Source organism: Macrotis lagotis, chromosome X, assembly GCF_037893015.1.
Source record: "Macrotis lagotis isolate mMagLag1 chromosome X, bilby.v1.9.chrom.fasta, whole genome shotgun sequence".
Taxonomy (NCBI): Eukaryota; Metazoa; Chordata; class Mammalia; order Peramelemorphia; family Peramelidae; genus Macrotis; species Macrotis lagotis.
In genome coordinates, this window is record NC_133666.1 from 476,874,349 (window position 1) to 476,899,272 (window position 24,924).

At 33.0% G+C, this 24,924-nt stretch overlaps 1 protein-coding gene across 1 annotated transcript in view; it reads left to right on the forward strand.

Annotated features, from left to right (window-relative positions):
- CDH7 (cadherin 7) overlaps positions 1–24,924 on the forward strand; it is a 193,393-nt gene that overhangs the window by 59,090 nt on the left and 109,379 nt on the right. Inside the window, exons 3-4 of the mRNA XM_074200451.1 lie at positions 16,855–17,149; positions 21,059–21,178. Coding sequence (XP_074056552.1) covers positions 16,855–17,149; positions 21,059–21,178 — 415 coding nt within the window. The remainder of the gene's footprint in view (positions 1–16,854; positions 17,150–21,058; positions 21,179–24,924) is intronic.

Here is a 24,924-nt window from a genome sequence, read left to right on the forward strand (position 1 = left end):
GTCCAGTGGCCAGATATGAATCAGAAAAACTGGAGATGGCCCTGGATGCAAGACAATCAAGTTTAAGTGAGTTGTCCAAGGTCACACAGGTAGTATGTATCAAGTGTCTAAGGCTGGATTCAATTTATCCTCCTGACTTCAAGGCCAAAGAGAACTGTTGTATATTGGTATGTTTGGGCATATTGAACATCCCTAAATATGGTCCCTTTTTCAATCTGCCAGTTAACATTTGTGATATGCTAAGGATTGCATTTAGCACTGGGGATTCCAGAAGAGGTCAAAGATAGTTTTTCTCCTAAGAAACTCCTGATCAACTGGAGGAGACAACAAGCAAAGAAATACGTTCAAGACAACTTTATACAAGATAATTAGGAAGTACTTAATAGAAGGAGAGTACTAGAATTAAAAGGGGTGGATGAAAACTTCTGCTTGAAGGGATTTTAGTTGGAATATAAAGGAACCCAAAGGTGGAGATAAGGAGGGAGAACATTCCAAGCATGAACTTAGTGGAGATTTAGCAGCTATAAATTTAAAACCTTGTCCTTTACATGATTGACTTATCATATGAAGCAGTATATGAATCCAAATTGTTCTCTCTGGTCTCAGCAACAGAAGGAAGAAACAAAGTAGCAAAACACAAAGCTGATGAAACAGTGAAATTGTGAAGTTTAATATTATTATGAAAGAAAAAAATGGTTAGAATCTCATGCCATGAGTCCTTTCTGTACAAAATTTCTGACATTATTAATATAATCCTGTTGAATATATTTTTGTAGTCCATTACTTAATAGACTTCTTCTATGACAATTAGTCATAGTAATTACTTTGATTGCTTTATATCTGACACGTAACAACTTTTATTCGTCATGTGGTTTCATCATTTTCTCTCTTGTGAAATCGAACATAGAGTGAGTTAAGGGTTAGTATATTTTCCCATCTCAAAGACAATTTTAGCTAAAGGATACAACCTAAAAAGGAGAGAGAATAAAAAAAGACAAAAAAATTCCCCAAATGATACCCTCTGGGAATCAGTTTCTCTGTATTAATGTTTGTAATAGCAGGCTTCTACTAGGAAATCATTATCAGCCTAGTACTGCTGCAAGGTATTTTGGATAGTTCAGACTGAAATAGAAAAATATATCTAGCCCCTGTATCTGTAATTTGACAAAATGTGCATTCAGAAGAAGAATACCACTGTAAATATCAGACAGGGTAATAAATGAGGTGATGTTTTATGCTTTATTTTAAGGGATATTAATTGATTTTATGCACAGAAATATAATCTATATTACTATATGAATAATCAGGGCCATCAACACAGTGTCATCCCTTTTAAAGAGGTACCCTTAAGCTGACAGCTTAAGCTTTAGCATTCTCTTCTTCTTGATAGAAATTTTGGTGATGTAATCCCAACGATGGCATTAATTGAAGAACTCACAACAGATCTTGGTAATGTAAAAGCTCAGATTTTTATTCACAAACCTTCAAATTTCATCTGGAGAGACAAGTTACTTGAGACCAGACTGAATAGTTTCATTGAAAGAGAAAGAGAAAGAGAGAGAAACTTTGATTAACATAGGTCTAGGAAAGTACTTAGGAGCGCAAAAAGAACATAGAGAGGAAAAAAGGGAGAAGGAAATGGCAGGGAGCACAGGAGAAGGGAGAAGAAAAGTCACCAGCCTCACATTTTCCTCCAGAGTCATCTAGGTCCAGTGGCCAAATATGAATCAGAAAAATTGGAGATGGCCCTGGATGCAAGACAATCAGGGTTAAGTGAGTTGTCCAGGGTCACGTAGCTAGTATGTATCAAGTGTCTTAAGGCTGGATTCAATTTGTCCTCCTGATTTCAAGGCCAGACAAAGCTGCTGTATATTGGTATGTTTGACCACCAAGGTGATAGTTCCCTGTACTTGGCTTCATTCTCACCTATTTTTCTTTCTTTCTTTGGAGGACTTCTTAATAAGTTGAAATAGCTGACCAAAAAGTAATCATAATTTTAATAGAAAGTTTTGTTCTGACTAGAGTTACATATGTGTTGATGTTTCTCATTGTAAAGACATTGTGTCTAAGTTTTTTGTTTATTTTGTTGTTGTTTGGGAGGAGAGGAAGACAGGGTTTTGTGATAGGTCAAAAGGAGAACCCTCAGTTAAAAGGAAAATGGCACTATAAATAAAAGTGAATGCAAAGCTTTTTATTGAAGTAAGGAATGGCAGATCAGGCCCAAGCAGACTCCAGTAGTGGGTAGTGAGTAGGGCAAGTTTTGTTTTTTTTTTAATAGGGTATTGGATATAGGAGGCAAGGTAGTGTGACTGGGGAGCCTTTGGGGTCTCCATGGAACATGTGTTTTGTTTGGGGGTTCACTAAGGTGAGATTGTGCATTGTTTGGAGTTTCTATGGAGGTTAGGGTTCCTGTCCTTAGGAAAGGATAATCACGGGGGCTCTGCTGGGGAACAATGAAACCCAGACCTGGATCCAATAGTTTGTTTTTTATAAAATTATAAAAACAGAATGCGCAACAGTTTTCAAAAATCATATAAACATCAAATGTCTTTGTAAAACATGCATAAAGCCAAAATTATGTGTATGCTAACACACTAAAGACTTTCACACAGTAGTAAAAGGACATTAATTCAGGCTAAGTTTATTTGCATGTTTGTATTGTAAATTTATATTTTGACAATGTATTTCTTTACTGTGGTCTTGTTTACCTAAGGAGAATAACAGTGTCTTTGCCTTGGGGATTTAGTTAAAAATGGGTTTGCTGGAATCTAGAGGCTCTGGAAAGTTAATAGTGTTTTTTTCTTTTTGAACCAGTCATCAATTATAACGCTCCTACTGATAAATAAGGGATAACAGTATTGAGTTAAAACATCAGGTGACCAGTTTAGGAGAAAGGAAGACATTCATATTGTAGAAACAATTCTTCTTGTTGGAAAGTAACATGTAGTCTAAAACAACAACAATTTACATTTAAGGAATTTGATTCAAGTTCTATTGTTAAAAAACAAAGCAGAGAATTCATTTCAAATTAGAACAATGAACTTTTATTAAACTACTAGGATACCATACCCCCCCAAAAAAACCCAGATATGATAAAGGCCCCTCAATCCAGGAGACGGAAGCAATGTAAATTTGAATTGAAGACAATAGAAATATTCTGTCAAATTTACCTTATTTGGTAATTTTTTGTTATGATGGTTTACATATATATATATATATATATATACACAAATATATACACAAACATATTATATATATATGTGTATAAACAGATGACATCTAAATATATGTATTATGCCTATACACATTTTTAATAATATATAAATAAAAAGTAAAATGTATGCTATAGACATATAAATGTCATACATATACCTTATGTATATGTATTATATTTATATATTATATATACATAAAGTATAAATATATGTTTTGTTTTGCTTTTTCTGATGTCAATTTTCTCTTAGTGGTACTACCAAGTAGAAATATGAATGCATGAATAAATTAATGAATGAAAAATAATTCATTAAGCTCTTAACATATCCAAAGTATTGTACTTGTATTGATAATACCAATTGAAAAAGAAGGCCCTGTTCTCAAGGAAATAACACTTTAATGGAAGAGGCTACATAGAGGTTTTAACTTCAGGTTAGATGGTCTTTATAGTAATTAGGTAATTCATGTAATCGTATAGATTTCTATAGATAATCAAATGGATTTCTAATTTTATACTGTTTGATAATGCCAAAAATTTTGGTGGCAAGAATTTTGTTTTGGGGATGATTAGTAGTTGTGTTTGCTAAAGAGATAAGGACTCCAGTACTTGAAGAAGCAGTTTACAGGTTACATTTCCATAAAATTACTTCCCAGATAAATGGCTCTAACAACTGGACTGGAAGTAGAACTACCGGCTGATTGGGAGTGGAACAGTTATAAAGGCTGCTAGAATTCCTGGGACAAACTTCTTTCTTTTAATATTTAACTTAAAATTCAAATATTTATTACTTGAGTTTGGGGGGCTCTATCAGTATTCTCATTTTGTCATCTTTTTCATTTGGCTTAATTTAATTGTACATTGATGTCATATCTCTTTTTCTTACCATTTGTTGTTGATTTCTATCTTTGCTCTAAATATTTGATGATCATACTCTTCACAAATACATGATAATGAATTGATTGCTATACCACCACTATTTCCTGTCCATTAATAAAGTTAGTTTTTTGGATGTTGTTCAGTGCTTATCACATGCGTCTCCAGCGCTCTTCTTAAAGGGAAAAAAAATACATAAGCATCAAACTTCTTGATGGCCTCCCACACTTAGTTCTTTTGTATTTCTTAATCTTGTAATACTTTGTTGTGCCACATTTTTACTGTTCTCTCTTCCTCTGACCAATTTGGCATGATCACCATTATTCTGATAGATTTTATCAAGCTCTTTATAGAATTTCTCCACCTCTTTAAAAGATGTTGATACATTAATTGCAGTTATCTCCTTAACAATCAGTTTAACAATAATAAAAACAACAATAATAACTAACATTTACATTATACCTACTATGATCCAGGCACTATGACTACTTTCCAAATATTATCTCATTTACTCCTCACAATAACAGAACCCTGTTAATATTATCCTCATTTTATAATTGATAAAACTAAAACAAACAGAGGTTAACTGAATTTTCCATAGTCTCAAATATAGTAAGTGTCTGAGGCTGTATTTCAGTTAGGTCTTCAGACTATAAGCCTAGTTCTCTATCCACTGTGTCACCTAGCCATCATCATGTTTCCAGGTATGTATTATCTGTAAATCAATGCAAAATGACAGAGTATCCATTCAAAAAATATAAATTGTCTTTTGGCTACCCAATCAGACTAGCAATTAGACTCTTTAGTTGCTTTTTTTTAGAGAACCTGTCAACTCCTCTTCTGTTTAATAGTAACTTCTCAGTGTCTTCAGGTTTCAATAATAGCAAAAATATCAACATGAATAATGATGCATTTAATTTAAGGTATGTTAAGTCCTTGCCTCATAGTGATCCATTGAAGTAGATTGTAAAGATATTTTGTGTGAAGTGGGGCAAGTTAATCTCTGTTTATTTATGTGGGCTGTTCTTAGGATGCAGTCTCCTACCACTAATATGAAACAGCAACTCATCCCTGTCTTTTAAAGATGGCTTATACACCAAGAAGTTAAATGACTTGGTCATAATAATATAGTTATTATGTAGCTGAGATACAACCTTCATTCTATCTATGTCTCAAACTTGTCTTTCAGGTTTTGTTTGTTTTTTTTTTTTGCAAGGCAAATGGGGTTAAGTGGCTTGCCCAAGGCCACACAGCTAAGTAATTATTAAGTGTCTGAGGTCAGATTTGAACTCAGGTACTCCTGACTCCAAGGCTGGTGCTCTATCCACTGCACCACCAACAGCCCCACACTTGTCTTTCAGTAAGACTATTTTTATCCTGCTTCTGTGGGTGAAAAAATAAGACCCAGAGAGATTATATAATTTTGCGATGATGACATACTGTTGTATGAGAATTAAACTATGAACTAAATCTCCTGACTTCATATCTAGTCATTTTTATGCTCCAAAAAAGTATATCATTTTGGGAAATGTATACCAAAGATCTCCCATGAGGGGAATTAATAATATTTATTCACAGACTAGGAATTATTTGATTCTTGGTAACCTCTGCTCCTTTGTCCACCACTCTGTCACTTTGTCAATTATCTCCAGACTGAGAGTTGTATTGTTTACTTATTTAATTCATGCGTTACTGTGTCCAGCCTTCTAGTGATCAACATGACAATATTTAGCAGACTAAACCATAAAGAGAAAATAGTCAATTTTGGAATCCTTTCAAGAATCGCAGCTTGTACTCTATAGATATGGCTTTCCAAATCCTCATGTTGCCTTTATACAACAATAAGGCATTAAAATTATATCTTTGTGGATTCATATGAAAAATATCTTTTCTGTATTTTTTAGTTAGGAAGCTTCATGGTTACTGAAATTGTGCTAGGCAGTTTCTGAGATAAGCTGTAAAACTTTGTATTTTCTCAACAAATTATTGCCCAAGCCAGGAATGCTTGTTTATTTTCTTGCTTTGATAAAAGTTTGGTGAATCTTCATCCTGTCAAATCTCTTCATCCTGTCAAATAGAATATTTATTAAAGTCTCTTGGATAAGAAAGGGGAGAAAATATTTCCCAATCCTTCCTTAATTTGACAGCATTCACTTCATAGTGAACATCAAGCAGTTTGTCAGTAGAAGTAAATATGCAGGCATTGACCTTGATTCTTGACCATTGACCTTGATTCTTGACCATTGACCTTTTTCAGCTCTGTCCCCTTCTATGACTCTGACTATGTCCTATCACATTGTGTATTGTTCTATATACTGAAGCAGCATATCAAATACTGGTTTTGATCCCATTCATCTCTTCCTCTGCATATTATAAAGAATTTAGAAGATAGCATATCCCAGTGAGGACTTTAAGAAGTTGGTGGGATGTTAATGCCCTTGTACTATGAGCCACACTTCTGTTTGTGTGTGTGTGTGTGTGTGTGTGTGTGTGTGTGTGCATGTGTGTATTTTATCCCCCAACCCTCCTACCCCTCCTATCAATACTAGTGAGCATACTGGTAAGGGGCTTTTCTGACTCATGGCATGAGCTGTTCAGGGTAGAGAATGAGGAATAAAGAATGGACTGCCTGGATATTTTTTTGTTAGCCTTGCAATGTCAAAGCAGGTCCCTTAGGTTGTTGGAACAAACCCCTAACTAGGATTTATAGGGGGAAATGAACAAGTGTCTGATAAAACAGAATCAGTTGTAATTTGCCCTCGTGGAAGAGGAGTACCCACTCAAGTGTTTCATAGTTCCATAGAAATATCTTTTGGGGTTCAAATGTAAAAATGGAGCCTAGCATGAATCATAATATAACTGTTGACACATATAGTCATATGCTAAAGTGAAATCTGACTTTTATTAATAAAACTGCCAAAAGGTCTGTATAATATTCCCTAAAAATTAGCATCAAGCTAATTTTATAATATGAATGCAATAAACAAGAACTATATTCTTTTCAAAATTGAAGTTGATTTTAAATTGGCTGATGGTTGCAGTCTTTGTTATCAACAACCAAAAAAATACAACACCAACTAAACTCAAAACAAAAAAAAATCTTTACAGAACTTTTTCATGAATCTGTATTATCTAAATTTTTTTTCTCTTGCACTTCCTTTTCTCTTAGTGGAACATCATCTTGCATATTTTAATGTAAACTAATTTTTCAGCATTTCTTTAAATTTGGTAAAAGCTCTCTTATCTTTACATGGAGATGTCAGTCTGAATTAGTGAAAAGTTTGATCTAGGGAACATTTAAACAAGTGCATCTGGAATACATTTCATTAGGTCTAGGAACTCTTGTTACTGAGTTGGCTATAGGTGTAACTGTGTTAGAGAGCTTTGAGCATCTTCTAAGTACTTTAAGGAATAGGAAAATAATCTTTGTGATTAACAACTTCATTGTTTCCTTAGCAGTATTTGCCTACAAAATGGTTTTCTGAGTGCTTGAGAACAATTTCATGACTCCCCCCCCCCAAGTAGGCTAAAGATTTCTTTTGGTTCTACTATTAATTTGTTCAGCATTTTCCTTTTCTATCTGGCATTTCAAGATTTTCACAAATTTTACATAAGTGGATCCTGAATTAATGAGGATTTACTGTATTAACACTCAGAATGTACTTCAGCCCTTCAAGGATCTGTGATTTCTCCAGTGAATATTACATCCCTTCCATAATTTAGTAGGTGGTTAAATGAATTACTCTACCTCCCCCACCCCATAAATCATCACCTGTTGAACAACCTTCTGATGATGAGCCTCATCACCCTCTAAAAAAAGAGAATAAGATTAGAATCTTATCCTTCCCTGTTTGATAAAGAATCTTCAGCAAGACTTGCTTTCCATTGACATATCTTTTGAGAACCTTAGATTCCTTGAATTGTATATGAAAAGGCATTTAAATGCTTACTATGTGCCAAGCATTGTGGTAACCTTGAGGATATGAATACAACCCCAATCCTCAAGGAGTTTGCATTCTAATAAGAAGAGACAACTCATAAATACATAAGGATGCTTTGGACTTTTGTTTTGTTATGTTATGTTATGCTATGTTATGTTATGTTATGTTATCTGTCCTTCATTCTTGAAGAAGAAGGTCACACACAAACCAGAGGTAATAAATAGAACAGTAGGGCAGTCCAAAGACATGCCCTTTCCAAAGACAATGGGTTTTAGTAAGAAGAGGAGGGGAGAATGTAAGGTATAATATGGACACAAGGTGAAAAATGAACTAAGAATAAGAGAAGACTATGCTCTCATTCCATGATCTGGGTAGGACTTAAGGAAAACTTAAGAATATATATGACATAATAATTTTATCTGAAGTACTGATTTCATTGGTGTATGGAATTAATCAAAAAACACAGTTCCTGGAAATGTAAAGCATCATCTTAGATAAAAAAATCCTTTTTTTTTTGCAATTCTAAAGGATTTTTGATCTTAATATTGAAAGCATTTCCTCTATGTTTACTATATAATGAAGGGGTTTATAATGTGTTTAGGAAAGACAAAGTACTTAGGGACTCTAGATTTGAAAATTTTGTCTTTGCTCTTAAAACCATCCCCAATCCAGTAATTGAGGTATATCATATTTCTTGACTTATAATCAAATAAATACTACTTACCATGAAGAATGTCATTTGTATTTGTTAAAAATATGCAAATTCATAAAAAGAAAATTTTAAAAATGTCCTACTATGCAAATCCCTGATTTTGTGCATCTTAGTGATGTGCTCACCTCAGTTTTGAGAAAAGTTCTTTTTTGGTTATGATTGACTCACTCAGTCTAGACTTCTGGCAAAGGAGGGCCAATAGACAAACTGAGGGGATTGCTTTGGATTGGGTTGAGAAAAGGAGTATTGATTTTAATTTTGTAATGTTTATTCCCTAAATGAAACAAAAATGACTCAGGCAAATGACACAGGTGGAAAATGATTTTTAAGTTCAAGTGAAGACTTTTGTCTGTGTGTTTGTGTGTGTGTTTGTGTGTGTCTGTGTATGCTTCTAGGCTATTGTGGCAAGTGGCTTGGCCCCGGAGTTGAGGCAATCAGGGCTAAGTGACTTGCTTAGGGTCACACAGCTAATTAGGGTCAAATGTTTCAAGCTGTATTCAAACTCCTGTCCTCCTGAATCCAAGGCCAGTGCCCTATTCACTGCACCCACCAGGACCCTCTCCAGTCCTGATTCATATATGGCCACTGGATGACTCTGAAGGAGAAAGTGTGGCTGGGAACTTAACACATTCCCCCCCACCCGACTTAAATTCAGTTCACTGGATTTGCTTGTCATTATACCATTTCCTTGATGTCATGATCTTCTTCAAGTATGAAGGACAAACATTAATAGCAAGTGACTTGGGTTCAATAATAATTCAATTCTTAGTGGATATTTTCCTATTGAAACATTTAAATGATAGTATCTTTTGTAAAAAAAAATATAAATTATGACAAACATCATGAGTTTGGGCCTTTAAAAGAATTAAACTACATGTGACAACCTCTAGAGTTTGCCCTAATAAGGAACAAATAATATTAGGCCAAATTGTGTTAGATCCCAAAAGTTGGTCTCAAGAAAGAACAACAGAAATTTGTTTAATATATATGGTTTAATAGTCCTTCTGAGCTCTGTATCCTAATGCATATGCATGGAGATCAGTTAGAAACCAGGGTCCAAACCCCCCAATCCCCCCCCCCCCCCATGACACCTTGAGGGTCATTTATAGGAAGTAGACAACAGAACATAGAATGATTAACAGCAGTCAATGACGTCACAACATATTTTCAATTCTTCTTTCTCCAGTTTCAGGATGTCTGCCTCATGTCATCACGGGTCCCATCAAAGCAGGGCTAGAGGGTGGGGTGATTTTAGCAGCCATTGACTTCCATAAAACATGAGATTTTCCTCACATTAGGGGATTACATTTGCTATCAGAAAGATAATCAGGCAAGTCTCTTGTTTTCCAAAGAGAACTTTGTCAATTATCTCAGATATATATATATATCTTTTTTCATTTTCTAAAATTTGAAAATTATCTTGACCTAAACATTTTTATTGATATCTCTTTTGTTTATTTAGTCATTAAGCAATAAATATTTAGTTTTTTATGTGATATACATTATACTATAGCATTTTATCTTTTTTGTTTAAAATATGCCATCCTCATTACAGGTAATTAAAAATGTCTGCCATCTATGCTTACCACTTTATGGTTTTCCGGGTTTTCAATACATAATCTCATTTGCTTTTCACAAAAATCCCGTGAAATAGTTACTAAGGAATTATTATTGCCACCTTTTAAATAAAGAAATTCAAGGAAGCTAAAAATGAGAGGAACCAAGAATCTAAATAAACTCTTCCTTGACCATATTAAATACTTTGAATTAATATTAATAGACATGGATCAAACAGTTGTTTAAATCTTTAATTTTCTTCAGAAGACGGTGTCATTATAATCCTAAATGTTAAACTACAGGTATTTGTTAATGGTAATGGCTTAGAAAAAAATGTTATGGAAAATACATTTGGTAATTAAGTATTCTTAATTTACCTGTATAATTTAAAAGTGTAACGAGGGGCAATTAGGTGGCACAGCCAATAGAGTACAGGGCCCTGGAATCAGGAGAACCTGAATTCAAATTTGGCTTCAGATACTTAAAAAATGCTTAACTGTATGACCTTGGGCAAGTCACTTAATCTCCATTGCCTTAAAGAAAAAATTTCAAATAAGTGTATTGGGTACTTTGAAAATTAATTACATTAGTCCCACATGTTTAATTAATTAATTAATTTACATGGCCTAAATTTTGGGGCTCCACAATGATTAACTAAATGTAAAAGTTATATAAAAATATTTATGCTATAAATATTTAATATATTAATTATCAGGTTGACTAACTTAATGCATAAATAGGAATATTAATAAATTTTCCACATAATTACTATTTCATCTTATATGCAAATGATAATACAGGGATATACTTGGATGCATGTTTTAAATTCTTGTTCATTTCATTGTCTATTAAAAGTAAAGAGATTTTAATTTAATTATATTCATTACTGCTTTCCCTTTCAAGCATTTCTTAGAACACAGAGTTTTGTTAGTCTCCTTTTTTAAGTTTTCAAAGTAACATCTCCATTCTCCCCATGAAAAGCTGGGATTAGAGATTTTGTTCCAGGGCACTGTAACTGAACTTTTCAGGGAAAGAAACCAGTTAGGGGAATTATTGAAATCTCTTGATCACAACACAAAAAGAAAACAAAAATATGAGAAGTATGAAAATCAGAAAATCCTTTTTATTTTTCTCTATCCTATTATTTATCTGAATCCATGATTTCAAATACTCCCTCTTCCATTGCAGATCAGCAGCTGTTATATACTTTATAATTTTGCAGATTGTCTATGGTGTTAATAGCTTTAGATTGTTAGTGTAGGTCAGAAAAAGGATTGAACCAGGGACTTCTGGATTTTTAGACTAACGTGGGATTTCTATCCACTGAACTTCACTATTTCTATTCTGATGTTATCTCTAATTTTATATTCTACAAAAAATCCTCTTGCCAAGATTTTATTCTTTTTTCTGAGTTAATAGATTATAGTTTTGTAGCTAATATGTTAAACTTCAGATCATAAAAACTAGAATCATTGTGCCCTCCTCCCTGCTCCTTATACTCTGTATCTTGCTTTTTGAAGACAATGGCTTGATGAGCATCAAGATCCTGAAAAATCAAGAAAATTCTGGGCTACTTCTGGGGGAAAAAACAGCTATAATTTGAAGCAATATTTTTCTCCTCCTATTCAAATTCATGCCACATCTGAACCTGGAATTTTATGAAAACTTCTGATTGCTACATCTGAAGAAAGAAACAATGGGGTGAAGGAATATTAAATTGAGCAAGGCATACCCTAAAAGGTTCAAAGAAATTTCTATACAGGCAGACTAAAAATAATATTTTTCAGGCAGGAAAATGATATCTCTAAAAATATTCTAATGATGTTTATAAAATAATGGAGTGTACAGATAGTACAAATAAAGCCTTGCTCACACAATCTTTGGACATGAAAATAAAGGTACATACCTTGAACCTTTAAAAAATAAGTTTAGGACAAGCAAACTGCTATTACATTACAAAGAGCTTAAAGATGGTTGAAACTGAAAATAAAAGTAACTTTTAAAAGGTTTTATTAAAAATATGACACATATAAGTTGGGTTAATAATAGGAAAAACAGTATTTTTGGATATCCCTGTAACCTTCTGGGACTGATTTTAAGTAGGAAAATTAGATCTTCACAAATTTATACCTCAGTGCCACCAATATAAAACAGGTTGAATAGATTGCTGAATTTATCCACTGTGATGATTCTGATATTCTCATTTTGAGTATCTTTGACTTTAGTAATCCATGCTACTCTGGATACAAGTTTTACTTTTGTTAGAGTATCATAGTAAAGGCAAGACTCTTTAATCCTTAGTTCATGTGTAAATTGTACTCCTCTCTTTAAAAATATAGGGCAAAAAGCAACTTACCCTTAAAATAAAATGTTATTGTTGGAATATTATACACATTGAAGTTTTTGGGAAATTCAGCAATGAAAGTGAGTTTGGGCTGGTGACTAATGAATTAAATTTCTCCTTACAAGTTTTCTTAAGAAAACTAGACCATCAGTTTTGGCCATAGTATATTCAAATGACATAGACATGAAATGTTGAGTTATTTTTTTGTGTTATTAAGTATATTTATGGGGGGGTTGTTTGTTTTATTTTTCTTCTCTATGACTAGTGTATTGGTTTGTAGCAGTGTAGCAAGTGTGCCATCTCTATTCAGAGTCTCTTCTTCCTCATGAAAGGAGTCTGTGAGAGGAAGAATATAGAGAATGGGACTGGCAAGATGAGGAAAGATCAAGATGAAAATAAGAGAAAAAAATGTACTTTACTACAATGTGGGTCATCCTAAGAGTGCCTTACACAGTCTTACCCTTTCAGCAGCTTAGCTTTTTGCTGATGATTCCTTTTCAGCAGCTAGGATAGCATATTTCTCCTAAAAGCATAGGCTTATTCAGTCTAACTCCTAAGAATGGAATAGTGCATATAATTGAGCAGATTAAATATCTGAAGGACACAAGGTAGAATATGTAATAGATAGCTATTTATCCATCTTAAAATTTCAAAATTGGTCACCCATTTTTAACTGCTGATGCTGACACAGGCCTTGCAATGGCATTAAGCTACGACTCAAAGTGATTTTTTGCCAGTGGATTTTGGCAGTGATTGCAATCTTAGTGATACTCCTAGCTGGCTGAAAATTGTTAGTGATGGAAATGATGATATAAAAGTACAGAGAAGCTGAACCAGAACCTGATGTAGAGAGAAAAAAATCCAGATCCCCAAATACCATTCAAACAAGGAAAAAATAGTTTGAAACCTTTTATCACTGTCTTCTATTCCCTTCAGTAATGATCAGCTAATGACAATGGCCTTAAATAAAACATCAGATTCCAAACTGGAGCCTACAATCAGGATTTAATTTGTTCCCTGCTGATAACTTCCCCCTCCTGTGACCTTCTTAAACCACTGTTTTAAATAACTTATGCACTAATAAGTATCTGGGGCCTCAGGAAAACAAGGTAGGGTCACATTTTATATTCTAAAAGTGAATATAAACTGGCATAAATTGGCTGAAGGAATTATAGGAATTGATGCTGCAAGTGAGAATGTTCACAGTCCTAAAACTATGTGACATAATCATAGGATCACACAATTTAGTTCTGGAAAGGACTTTGGTTTTATCTAGTTCATTCAATCAAGGAAACATTTTTAAATCACCTCTATTGTGACAGGAACTGTGTTAAATGCCCACAGATGAGGACAGGTCTAGAGAAGTGAGTGTAATATGCCTAGCTTTACATCAATTATAAATAGTTTCTGATCACTTGTTTGTATTACTGGTCCTGTGTTACCCCAAATTAGGTGTCAACTAAATATTAGTGATAGAAATTAGGTGCCAGTTGTTATATTTTATATTAGAACTGTTAGTGAGTTGCACCCAAGTGTAATGGCTAGAGCAATGAACTTGGAATCAGGAAGATAAATCTTCATGTGTTCAAATCTAGCTTCAGAGACCTATTAAATGGATAAGTCACTTAACTCTGCCTCATTTCCTCATCTGCAAAATGAGAAGGAAATTGCACAGTCCAATATCTTTGTCAAGAAAACAGCAAATGGGGTCATGAAGAGTAAGTACTGCATGACTAAAAATGATGGTACAACAAAGGTATCCCCATTTAACAAGCAGAAAACAACTTAGGTAAACCATCTCAAACTGTGCAATGCAATTAAAAGGAATGACAATAATAAAGACAGTTGCAGTTTCAGGACAGCTGAGTCATAAGAGACAGAATGGGCACTTTAAATTTCTTAAATAGAATCATAGAATTAGAGTTAAATGTATACAACTCAGATCTGATTTAGGCCAACCTTTTCTTCTTTTTTGTTTCCTGAAAAAGACAGCTGAAGCAGAAGGATGGGTTGTGCATTTTTTGTCCTTCATTCTCAAAGAGGACCATGGTATCAGGGAGGTAATATCATGACATGCAAGTGAATTGGATTTAAGTGAGCTAAGTTGCCAACCTCACTTTTTCCTCTGGGTCCAGTGACTAGATATTGGATCAGAATGACAAGAGATTGCCCTGTGTTTTATCATGTCTCTGCTTCATTGAAGCTATGCCCATTTTGTGATTGAGACTGATAAGAAAGAACAGAAGAAATAATTTTGTAAAGTTAAAAAAATCATTTGGGGAAAGGAAGACTTTCAGGGTTTCTGGCCAAAACAGAAACAATTGCTCTTTACATTCACTCTGAGCCAGTCTGGCGCTCAAAAAAGACTAGGTGGAGAGCCTGCATGCTTTCGAGCTGGTAAACCACAAGATACTTGATCAGGTTTCTTTGAACAAAAGGAAAGGAGAAAGAGAAGGGAAGAAAGAAAGAAAGAAAGAAAGAAAGAAAGAAAGAAAGAAAGAAAGAAAGAAAGAAAGAAAGAAAGAAAGAAAGAAAGAAAGAAAGAAAGAAAGAAAGAAAGAAGTATTGAAAAAGAGTGAAAAAGTATTGAAAATCGAGAGAAAGGGAGGAAGGAAGGAAGGAAGGAAGGAAGGAAGGAAGGAAGGAAGGAAGGAAGGAAGGAAGGAAGGAATAGAAAGAACGATAAAGCAGTGTTGTTCAACTGGCCAGCAGTGGAACAGGTCCGACTATGTCATATAGTTTGTTGCTTGTCCTATAGTCGTGAAGAAAACCACATCAGAGATTTGATGCCATGACATGCAAATGAACTGATCTGACTCCAGATCTCTTGCTCTTTGCATTGCTTCATGCTGAAAGAACTTAGCTTTAGAGTTAAAAGGCTCAGAGAAGCTAGGGTGCACCTTAGGAAAGACAGCCCAAATAATTAAGATGATAGGGACTCAGGAATAAATAGCAAGAACAGTTCACTTAGCTTTCTATAGAATTTATTCCCCCTTTCTCCCCTTTCTTTCTTTGAAATTGCCAAAACAAAATAAAAATAGAATTCAGAATTCTATTAGGCTAGAAATAACCTGCATATCTTGGTGATCTAGCTAAAGCTAATGAAAAATTTTGTTTTATGTTTGCCCTCCTAAGTTTATATCTCTACTGACCTTATAATTTAAGAAATGCATAGGCATTTGTATAGTAAAGTTTTAGATTTTCTTATGGAAAACTTAAGAATTCTTAATATCGAGGGTTTTATCATAAGTGATTATTTCTTTCAACCATGATATTTTTGGTTATTGTTGTTTTATCTGGTTGCTTGTTTGTTGTTTTGTGGGACAGGAAATAAAAATGATGGGAAGTTAAATTGTACATATCTTAGGTCATGAAGTTCAGGCAAGTGTGCAATTATGTTAGAGTATCTTAAGGTCTGTCAGCTTGCAATAATATTCTATCACTGCAGGAACTTTCCCCAGCATGAAATAGAAATCTAGTACTAGTATCACCAACTATTAAATTGGACTTAATCATGTGAATCTAATGAAGGTTTGCGTATTTCAAGAGGGTCTTTAGCCGATATATCAGTTGTCAATTAATTTAAGACTCCAGTTGTTTAGAACAACATATTTTCCCATTTTCCTATTTTAAAATACTGGAGGTGTCTGGTCACTAAATATGTTTTTGGAGTTACATTCAATGATCAGAGACCTATCAGATTTTGCTAATAATGAAAAAGATAAAAGGAATGAAAGATGAAATGATTTATGATGGGTTTCTTTAGAGCAGCAGGTGGTTTCTGGTGGAGATTTCTATTTAGAGTCTAAATAGTAAACTTACTGTTCCCTAAAGACTTAGATGTTCTTTTCCCAGGATCAAGATTAATTAATTAATTAATAGATATTTATTGAATACCTTCTGTGTGCAAGTAAAATCTTGGTGGAACAGAGCAAATTATAAAATGAAAGTGCAGATAACTGATTTTAAGACACATATATAGATTTGGAAATCAGACTGTTTACTGAAAGAAACGAAATTGTCTTGCTCATGAGAGCAAGTTGACAGATTCTGATAGTGTTTTTCTTCTGTGTATAATAAGCACAGAAGCTTATCTTTCCTAGAACAATAAAATTTCATGTACTATTTCCTGACATAAGAATTATTTTTACATATCAACCATATCACTGACTCTCTTGTAAGTTAATCTCATCTCACATCAATTTTTCACCAGCTTCACTCTGATGTTGATAAAGGAGATGGCTCCATCAAATACATCTTGTCAGGCGAAGGGGCAAGTTCCATTTTCATTATTGATGAGAACACTGGGGATATTCATGCTACAAAGAGGCTGGATCGGGAGGAGCAGGCCTACTACACACTCCGAGCACAAGCCCTAGATAGGCTGACTAATAAACCTGTGGAACCAGAGTCGGAATTCGTCATTAAGATTCAGGATATCAACGACAATGAACCAAAATTTTTGGATGGCCCATACACTGCGGGTGTGCCTGAAATGTCTCCTGTGGGTAAGTATAGACCACTTTGATCTTGTAGTGAAAAGAAAAACAACAACAGCAACAAAAACTAACTAGTTACTATGTTTCTTTAACTTTCAATTTCATAAACTAATTTTGTGGTCAGTTTGCCCATCTACTTGTTTTTTGGAGGTTCACAGGAGACACCAAATATGAGCCCTGCACTCAAAATATAATCTTGCCTAAACTGAAGGAAACAGTTCATATGGAGACACAGGAAATCTCAGTATATGTAGTTGTTTTTGGAACCTGAACCAAGTTCTTTGACCTTTTATCTCTTCTTTGCTTCAATATTTAAATATTGCTCACATATTAAAAGGAAATGAAATTTTGTATTAAAAGCATTTGCAACACGCACACACACACACATGCACACACAAAACAAATACAAATCTCTTTGATTTTATTCTAATTTTTCCTGTGCCAAGAGGGCCATGGTTCAATATTATGAGTAGTACTTTGTTGTCAAGGCTTCCTCCAGAACAATATAAATGGTCAGTTAGCCTAGCATTTGGATTGGCTGATCTCTCTGTTTTCTTGTAATGAGTCTGCATTTTACTGATAAATGTCCAATAACATTCACTTTCTAATCATGTTATAACTTCTCCATAAATTTACATGAAAAATGTATAGTGACTTTACATTAGGCACAAAGTAACTTTCTGTCTGATAGGAGAAAAATATGCTTATAAACCTGATGTCACTATTGTATTGCTGGCAGAATATCAAGTAAAGCTTAAGTGTTGTATTTTTCTATATCAAGAAATAAAAACGCCTTTGCTTTTGTCATTTAGCTTGTCCAAACAAAGTCATTTTAGTCAACTATCAAGAAGAGACAAAAAATATAGTGTAAAAGTTTAAAAACTTGAGTAGGTTAAGGCTAGACTTAATTTTTGCATTTATTTTCTAAGGAGCTCCAATTTTCATTAGTAAAATCTTACTTGAAATAACAATAATTAATAGCACATTTGAACACAGTAACACACCAATTGTATATGAAACATGCCATCATAACAATTTGAACGCCGTTATATTTTCCCCTATCATTTTACCATTTTTAGAAGGTATTTTACTGTTATTACCTAGGACACTTAAATTGGGAGCATGGATTTGGTTAGTGTTGCTGATAAACCTCAGGGACTAAAAGCCCTGAGAATTAGAAATTCTCTACCATTCTGTCTTCCTTCCTTCAGGCAGAGGTTTGAACTGGGTTCAAGCAGTTTACCACCATTAATAAGCCTTTGAATACCTTTACTGCCACCAAATAGGGTCATTCATTTTTCTTCTACCATTGTTCCTAGTACTTCAGAGGGATTCTTAGATATGCCTGGCAGACTACAAAAGTGGCTCCCTAGAGGGAAATAACATGGGGAGAGGAAATACATATTTCCTTCCAGAATAGAGCTGAGTGGGAAATGACAAAAAAAAAAAATGGGAACAGTGAAGAAACATTTCAGTAAACATTCTATGCATAGATCCCTTTACAACATAGGGACATTTATGCACAATTTTCACTGACTTAATGAAGGTTTCCTGTGTCTAGGTAATGACAGAATGTGACTATTTCATACATATTTTAAAATAGTTTAATATCAGATATTTTTTAGAGAACTATATACTTTTGAGACTAAATAATGCACCTTTGTCTTGATTTTGATAGTGCCACCTTGACATTAAAATATATGAATGCTACATTAACATGTGTGTTATTTTGCTTGTTAGATTAACATGTAAGAACCTGGCTCAGAGCTATTTAAAAAATTATTTTTTAAATGTCTTCAGGGTTTGCTTTATGGTAATATCTGAATAATGCATTTATTGAACTGAAGTTTTAAAAGTATTCATTAGTTTAGCATACATTCTATACTTTATATATGTAATGTTTTAAATTAGATTTTAATTAAAATTCTTGAAATATTTCTCAATTAGAAAAAAATGTCCAGATAATGTCTATTTGTAATCAACCAAGAAAATATTTCTTGAATGGTTTGTAAAGAGTAATAGGAATCAAAGCAAAGGATGGCTAGATTTGATTGCTTTTCAAAATAACAGTGTTGAAAATAATTCTAGAAATTTAATTGTTTTGAGGGAATATAAAAGTTATTCTTGAGTAAATGGGTTTTCATAAGAGGTTGTTTCGTCTTGAAATTTACCTCTAGCACCAAATTTTAATCAGCTTCAGTTTTTGTCATCGGTTCAGTTGCACCTTTGAGATTTGTTTTGGTTTTTCAGGAAAAAAAAGCATTCATAGCATTTGGAAATCTTTTGGCAGCATCTCCCAAGCTATTAAATCAAGAAAAACAATGACAATATCACTAAATAGATGGTGCAGCTTAGAACATGAGAGAGTTGTGTCTCAGTGAATATATATACATATATATATATATGTGTGTATATATACATATATAACAATTGTGTACAAATTTAACATGATTAATATTTTTAAAAAGTGTACATGTTAATAAATTATTTGTGTTTATATGTATATATGCACACATACCTACATGTTAGATGTTTGTTTATCCCATAAATTCATTAAAAGGAAGTAAAAGAATTTTGGGGAAAATAAAATCTCATTTTAAAAAACTATGTAGAAAATGAGGGAAATCTTGATATTACAAAGTTAAAGTTCTTTTAATTAAAAGACAAATAAAGGAAGATATTGAGGGCATTTAGAAAAGAAATAATAAACCTTCAGTTACAAATTAGAGATGAATCACAAGATAATGAAACTCAATTTGTAATCTTTTAAATATTTTATGTTGACAGATTCTTAGAAATAATCAAGTCCCTAAAGAAAAAATTAAGGGAAGATGTTAATATTATATAAGAAGAATGATGATTAGTTACTACATTAAATAGTGAATAGAAAGCTTTTCTCATAGCAGCATTAGGAATCCTTGAATCCTTCAGATATATACCACCTAAGTTATTATGGAAAAGTCACCTAACTTGTCAATGTCTCAGGCAACTCTCTAAGGCTATAATTCATAGAAGAATTGCCATTCTGTATTATTCAGAGAATTTCCAAAGAAGCATAGAGGTGATACATTTGATTTATATTTTAATCTTTACACAATGCTTTCCTTAGAACTATGTGAAAATTATTCAATCCACTCATTTTTATCATATTGTTAGTAATATCATGATCATTTTTATGAATTCAATTTCTTCATTTTGTAAAATGAAGAAATTGGGCCAAATGAACAATTTTTATGTTGCAGCATTCATTTTGCACATTTATTTGAATAACCAGTATACATATTATTTGTACTCTACTAAGCACTAAAATTTTGAAAAATTTACTATAAAAGACGTAGTTTTGTTTTTTCATGGAATTATCATAACTAAATGGATGGTCACAAGGTTGTGGACCACAATGGAAATAAAGAAATAAATGTCACAGAGTAACTAAAGTAGTCAGTTAACCTCATGGCCTATATACCAGTTAATTTTTCTTTTTTTCCTATATGGTTAATATAGCTAGTTATTTCTGATTGTAGAACCATGGTAGACAGATAATATTAATAGATTTGGTGAGTTTTAAGTTTATTAATCATGATGAACACCTTAGAGAACAGGTGCAGGGACTTCTGGAAACCTTGCCACTTTTGATCATTTGTAAATGGATGTGGTAGATCAAGATATTCAGCATTCAAGGTTATTTATTTTTGTCTTGACTACATATAGCTGACAATTGAAACAATCATTCAGATTTTTTTAAATTTACTAAGGTATTTTATAAATATTTCTAATTTTTAAAATGTTTTTGGTTTTAAAACAGAAGCAATTAAATGTGCTATAAAAGTAATTAGATTTGCCAGGTTAATCAAAGAACTTACAGAATTGTTAATGAAACTTATTATTATTTAATTAAATTGGTATTTTAATGACATATAGGAACTTCTGTGGTACAAGTAACAGCTACAGATGCAGATGATCCTACTTATGGCAACAGCGCCCGAGTGGTTTACAGTATTCTGCAGGGACAGCCATACTTTTCTGTGGAGCCAAAGACAGGTAAAACTGGAATGCATCATCTTTGAGAAGGATTTGGCATTTCTTTGCTTGGAATTTGTTTGGGGAATTTTGATAGTACAATGTTATGATACCAGATATTTTATTTTTTCTGATCTTGTTTCATTCAATATATTCATTTTGATAACATAGATCATCATGCTATTCTAAATATCCTTTGACCTTCTTGAAATATTTGGGTAAGTCTGTATTTTTTCCCCGTCAAAGATAATCAGAATATTAAAATTTGTGGGAATCATTAAAGGTGACTATGATTATGTTCTCTTATATTTAATATTGAATATTGATTTTCTGTTTGTTCATTCCATGATGGAATTTACTTAGCAATTTAGAGCAAATTTTATGACTCAGGTCACTCCTTTCTGCCTCCCATTTTTTCTGTTAAACCTTTCCCTATCAGAAATCATTATCCTCTTCAGATATTTATGATATTAGTCTAATCAAAGCAATTAGCAAAACAGATTTTTTTTGTATAGCCCCATCACCACCTCCACATTCAACAAAAAAATAATGCATTTCAAACTAATTTGGTTTATTAGGTTAAATTTACTCCACGCTAAACTCCATTTTCTTTGGGATTTTTAAATTTTTTTTGCTTGTTTTGCCTTGTTTGGAACTGTGTTCTGTCACATCCAAAAAGTCCCATTCAATTTAGCCATCATGTATTAACCATAGTCTATGTGCAAGGAAGTAGTAAGTACTTCATATGTATGTGTATGTGTGTCTGTGTATGTAAAACATATGCAAAATAATCAGCTCTTTCCCTCATGTTTACTTCTGCTGGCAGAGAAAAAGTGGGATGAATAGAAAAATCCATATATTAACAAATGAATAAAGTGCAAAATAGTTTGATATGGGGGATCATAGGATCATACATGTTGAGTTATAAGAGACACTAGACTGCAGGGGTTCTGAATGGGGTATGTCAACTAATTTTAAATTTTTATAAACATACATACATAAATACACATTGATACATATACACACATTTATATATAAATAAATATGATGAGCTATTTGTTTTAAAATGTTATTTAAAAATCAAAATACAATTACTGATAATAAGATTTCAATACAAATAAATTCCCTGATAATTCTATGTATTTTACTCTATACATTTAAAAACATTATTTTATTTACCAGTTCATAGGCTTTGCCATACTGCATAGATTCTGTAGCACAAGAAAAAAAGTTAAGAACTTCTGCCTTAGAGGTTATCTGGATCAACCTTATTATTTTACAGATGAGGAAAATGAGTCTCAAACAGCTTAAATCAAATCTAAAATGTAACACAAATTGTAAGTGACAGAACTGAGATTCAAAATCTAGGTCATCTAACTGCAAATCCCTGTTTTCATTATACCTTGCATAAAGCAAAGCAGGAAAAATCTAAGAAAATTTGAGGAGAAAGGAAATACTAAATAATAAGGAATGCATAAAGAATTAGAGTCACTTGACTTGAATTGTTCCAGGACTGAATTAGGAGGGTCAGAGATATTTGTTGTTCAGATTTGTTTTTTTTTTTATTTTTTACTTTTCTATGGTTTTGTTTTATTAAATTGGAAATTAATGAAATAATTTAAGTTTCTTCAGCTCAGTATCTCCATGGTAGACTAAAATAAGCACTTCTCCTTGGTTATCACCTAAACAAATCTTGAAGCCAAGAGTGCTTATACTATATGACTACAAACAACTATTTTGGTTTCCTTGGACTCATTTTTTATTCTTCATAAAACAGGCATTTAGATCACCTTGTTTTTGTCACTATAGGAATCATAATTTTAAGGAACTTTTTTTGACAAAGATTTTAATTATTTTGAGTTCTACAATTTTTTCCTCTAATCTCGCTTCCAACCCCCCAACCCCCCACAGAAGACAGTCTGTTAGTCTTTGCATTGTTTCCATGGTATACATTGATCTGAATTGAATGTGAGGAGAGAGAAATCATATCCTTAAGGAAGAAAAATAAAGTATAAGAGATAGCAAAATTATGTAATAAGATAATGGCTTTTTTTTTCTAATTTAAAGGTAATAGTCTTTGGTCTTTGTTCAAACTACACAATTCTTTCTCTGGAAACAGAGGGTATTCTCCCTCACAGATAGCCCAAATTTGTACTGATGAAATGAGCAAGTCTATCATAGTTGATCAACACTCCCATGTTGTTTTTAGGGTGTAAAATGTTTTTCTGATTCTGTTCATCTTGCTCAGCATCTGTTCATGCAAATCATTCCAAGATTCCCTGAATTCCCATCCCTCCTGGTTTCTAATGGAATAATAGAGTTCCATGACATACAAATACCACAGTTTGTTAAGCCAAAACCCAACTGAAGGACATTCACTTAATTTCCAATTCTTTGCCTCCACAAACAGGACTACTATGAGTATTTTTTTACAAGTGATGTTTTCACCCTTTTTCATAATCTCTTCAGGGTATAGACCTAGTAGTGGTATTGCTGGATCAAAGGGTATGCACATTTTTGTTCCCCTTTGGGCATAATTCCAAATTGCTCTCCAGAAACATTGGATGAGTTCATAGCTCCACCAACAATGAATTAGTGTCCCAAATTTCCCACATCCCTTCCAACATTGATCATTATCCTTTCTGATCATATTGGCCGGTCTTGAGAGATGTGAGGCAGTATTTCAGAGATGCTTTAATTTGCATTTCTATAATAAGTAATGATTCAGAGCAATTTTTCATATGACTATGGATCGCTTTGATTTCCTCATCTGTAAATCGACTTTTCATATCCTTTTACCATTTCTCAATTGGGGAATGGCTTGTTTTTTTTGAAAATTTGACTCAGTTCTCAGTCTTTTAGATATGACTTCTTTCTCAGAAATACTAGTTGTAAAAGTTGTTTCCCAATTTACTGTACTTCTTTTGATCTTTTTTACAGTGATTTTATCTGTGCAAAGGGTTTTTTAAGGTAATGTAATCAAAATTACCTAGTTTGTTTTTAATGATGTTCTCCATCTCTTCCTTGGTCACGAACTGCTTACCTTTCTGTAGATCTGACAGGTAAACTAGTCCTTGATGATCTAGTTTCCATATACATATATATATATATATATATATATATATATATATATATATATATATATGTTTTATTATGTCTAAATCCTGTATCCATTTTGATCTTCTCTTGGTATAGAGTATGAAGTGTTGGTTTAATTCAAGTTTCTTCGATAGTAAATTTCAATTTTCCTAACAGTTTTTATTGAAGAGAGAGATTTTATCCCAATAGCTGGACTCTTTTGATTTATGAACAGGAGATTACTGTAATTATTTCCTACTATTGCACTGATCCACCACTCTATTTATTAGCCAATACCAGACAGTTTTAATGACTGATGCTTATAATATACTTTAGGTCTGGTAAGGCTAAGTCACCTTCTTTTGCACTTTTTTTCATTGAATCCATGGAAATTCTTGAATTTTTATTTCTCATATGAATTTACTTACAACTTTTTCTAACTGATTAAAGTAATTTTTTAGATTTTTGATTGGTAGGGCACTAAACAGATAGTTTAGTTTTGGTAGGAATTGTCATTTTTATGATATTAGCTTGACCTATCCATGAGCATTTGATGTTTGCCCAGTTATTTAAGTCTCATTTTATTTGTATCAGTAGTGTTTTGGAATTGTTTTCAACATTTTTGTGTCTGCCATGGCAGATACACTCCCAGGTATTTTATATTGTCTGAAAGGGATTTCTCTTTCTAT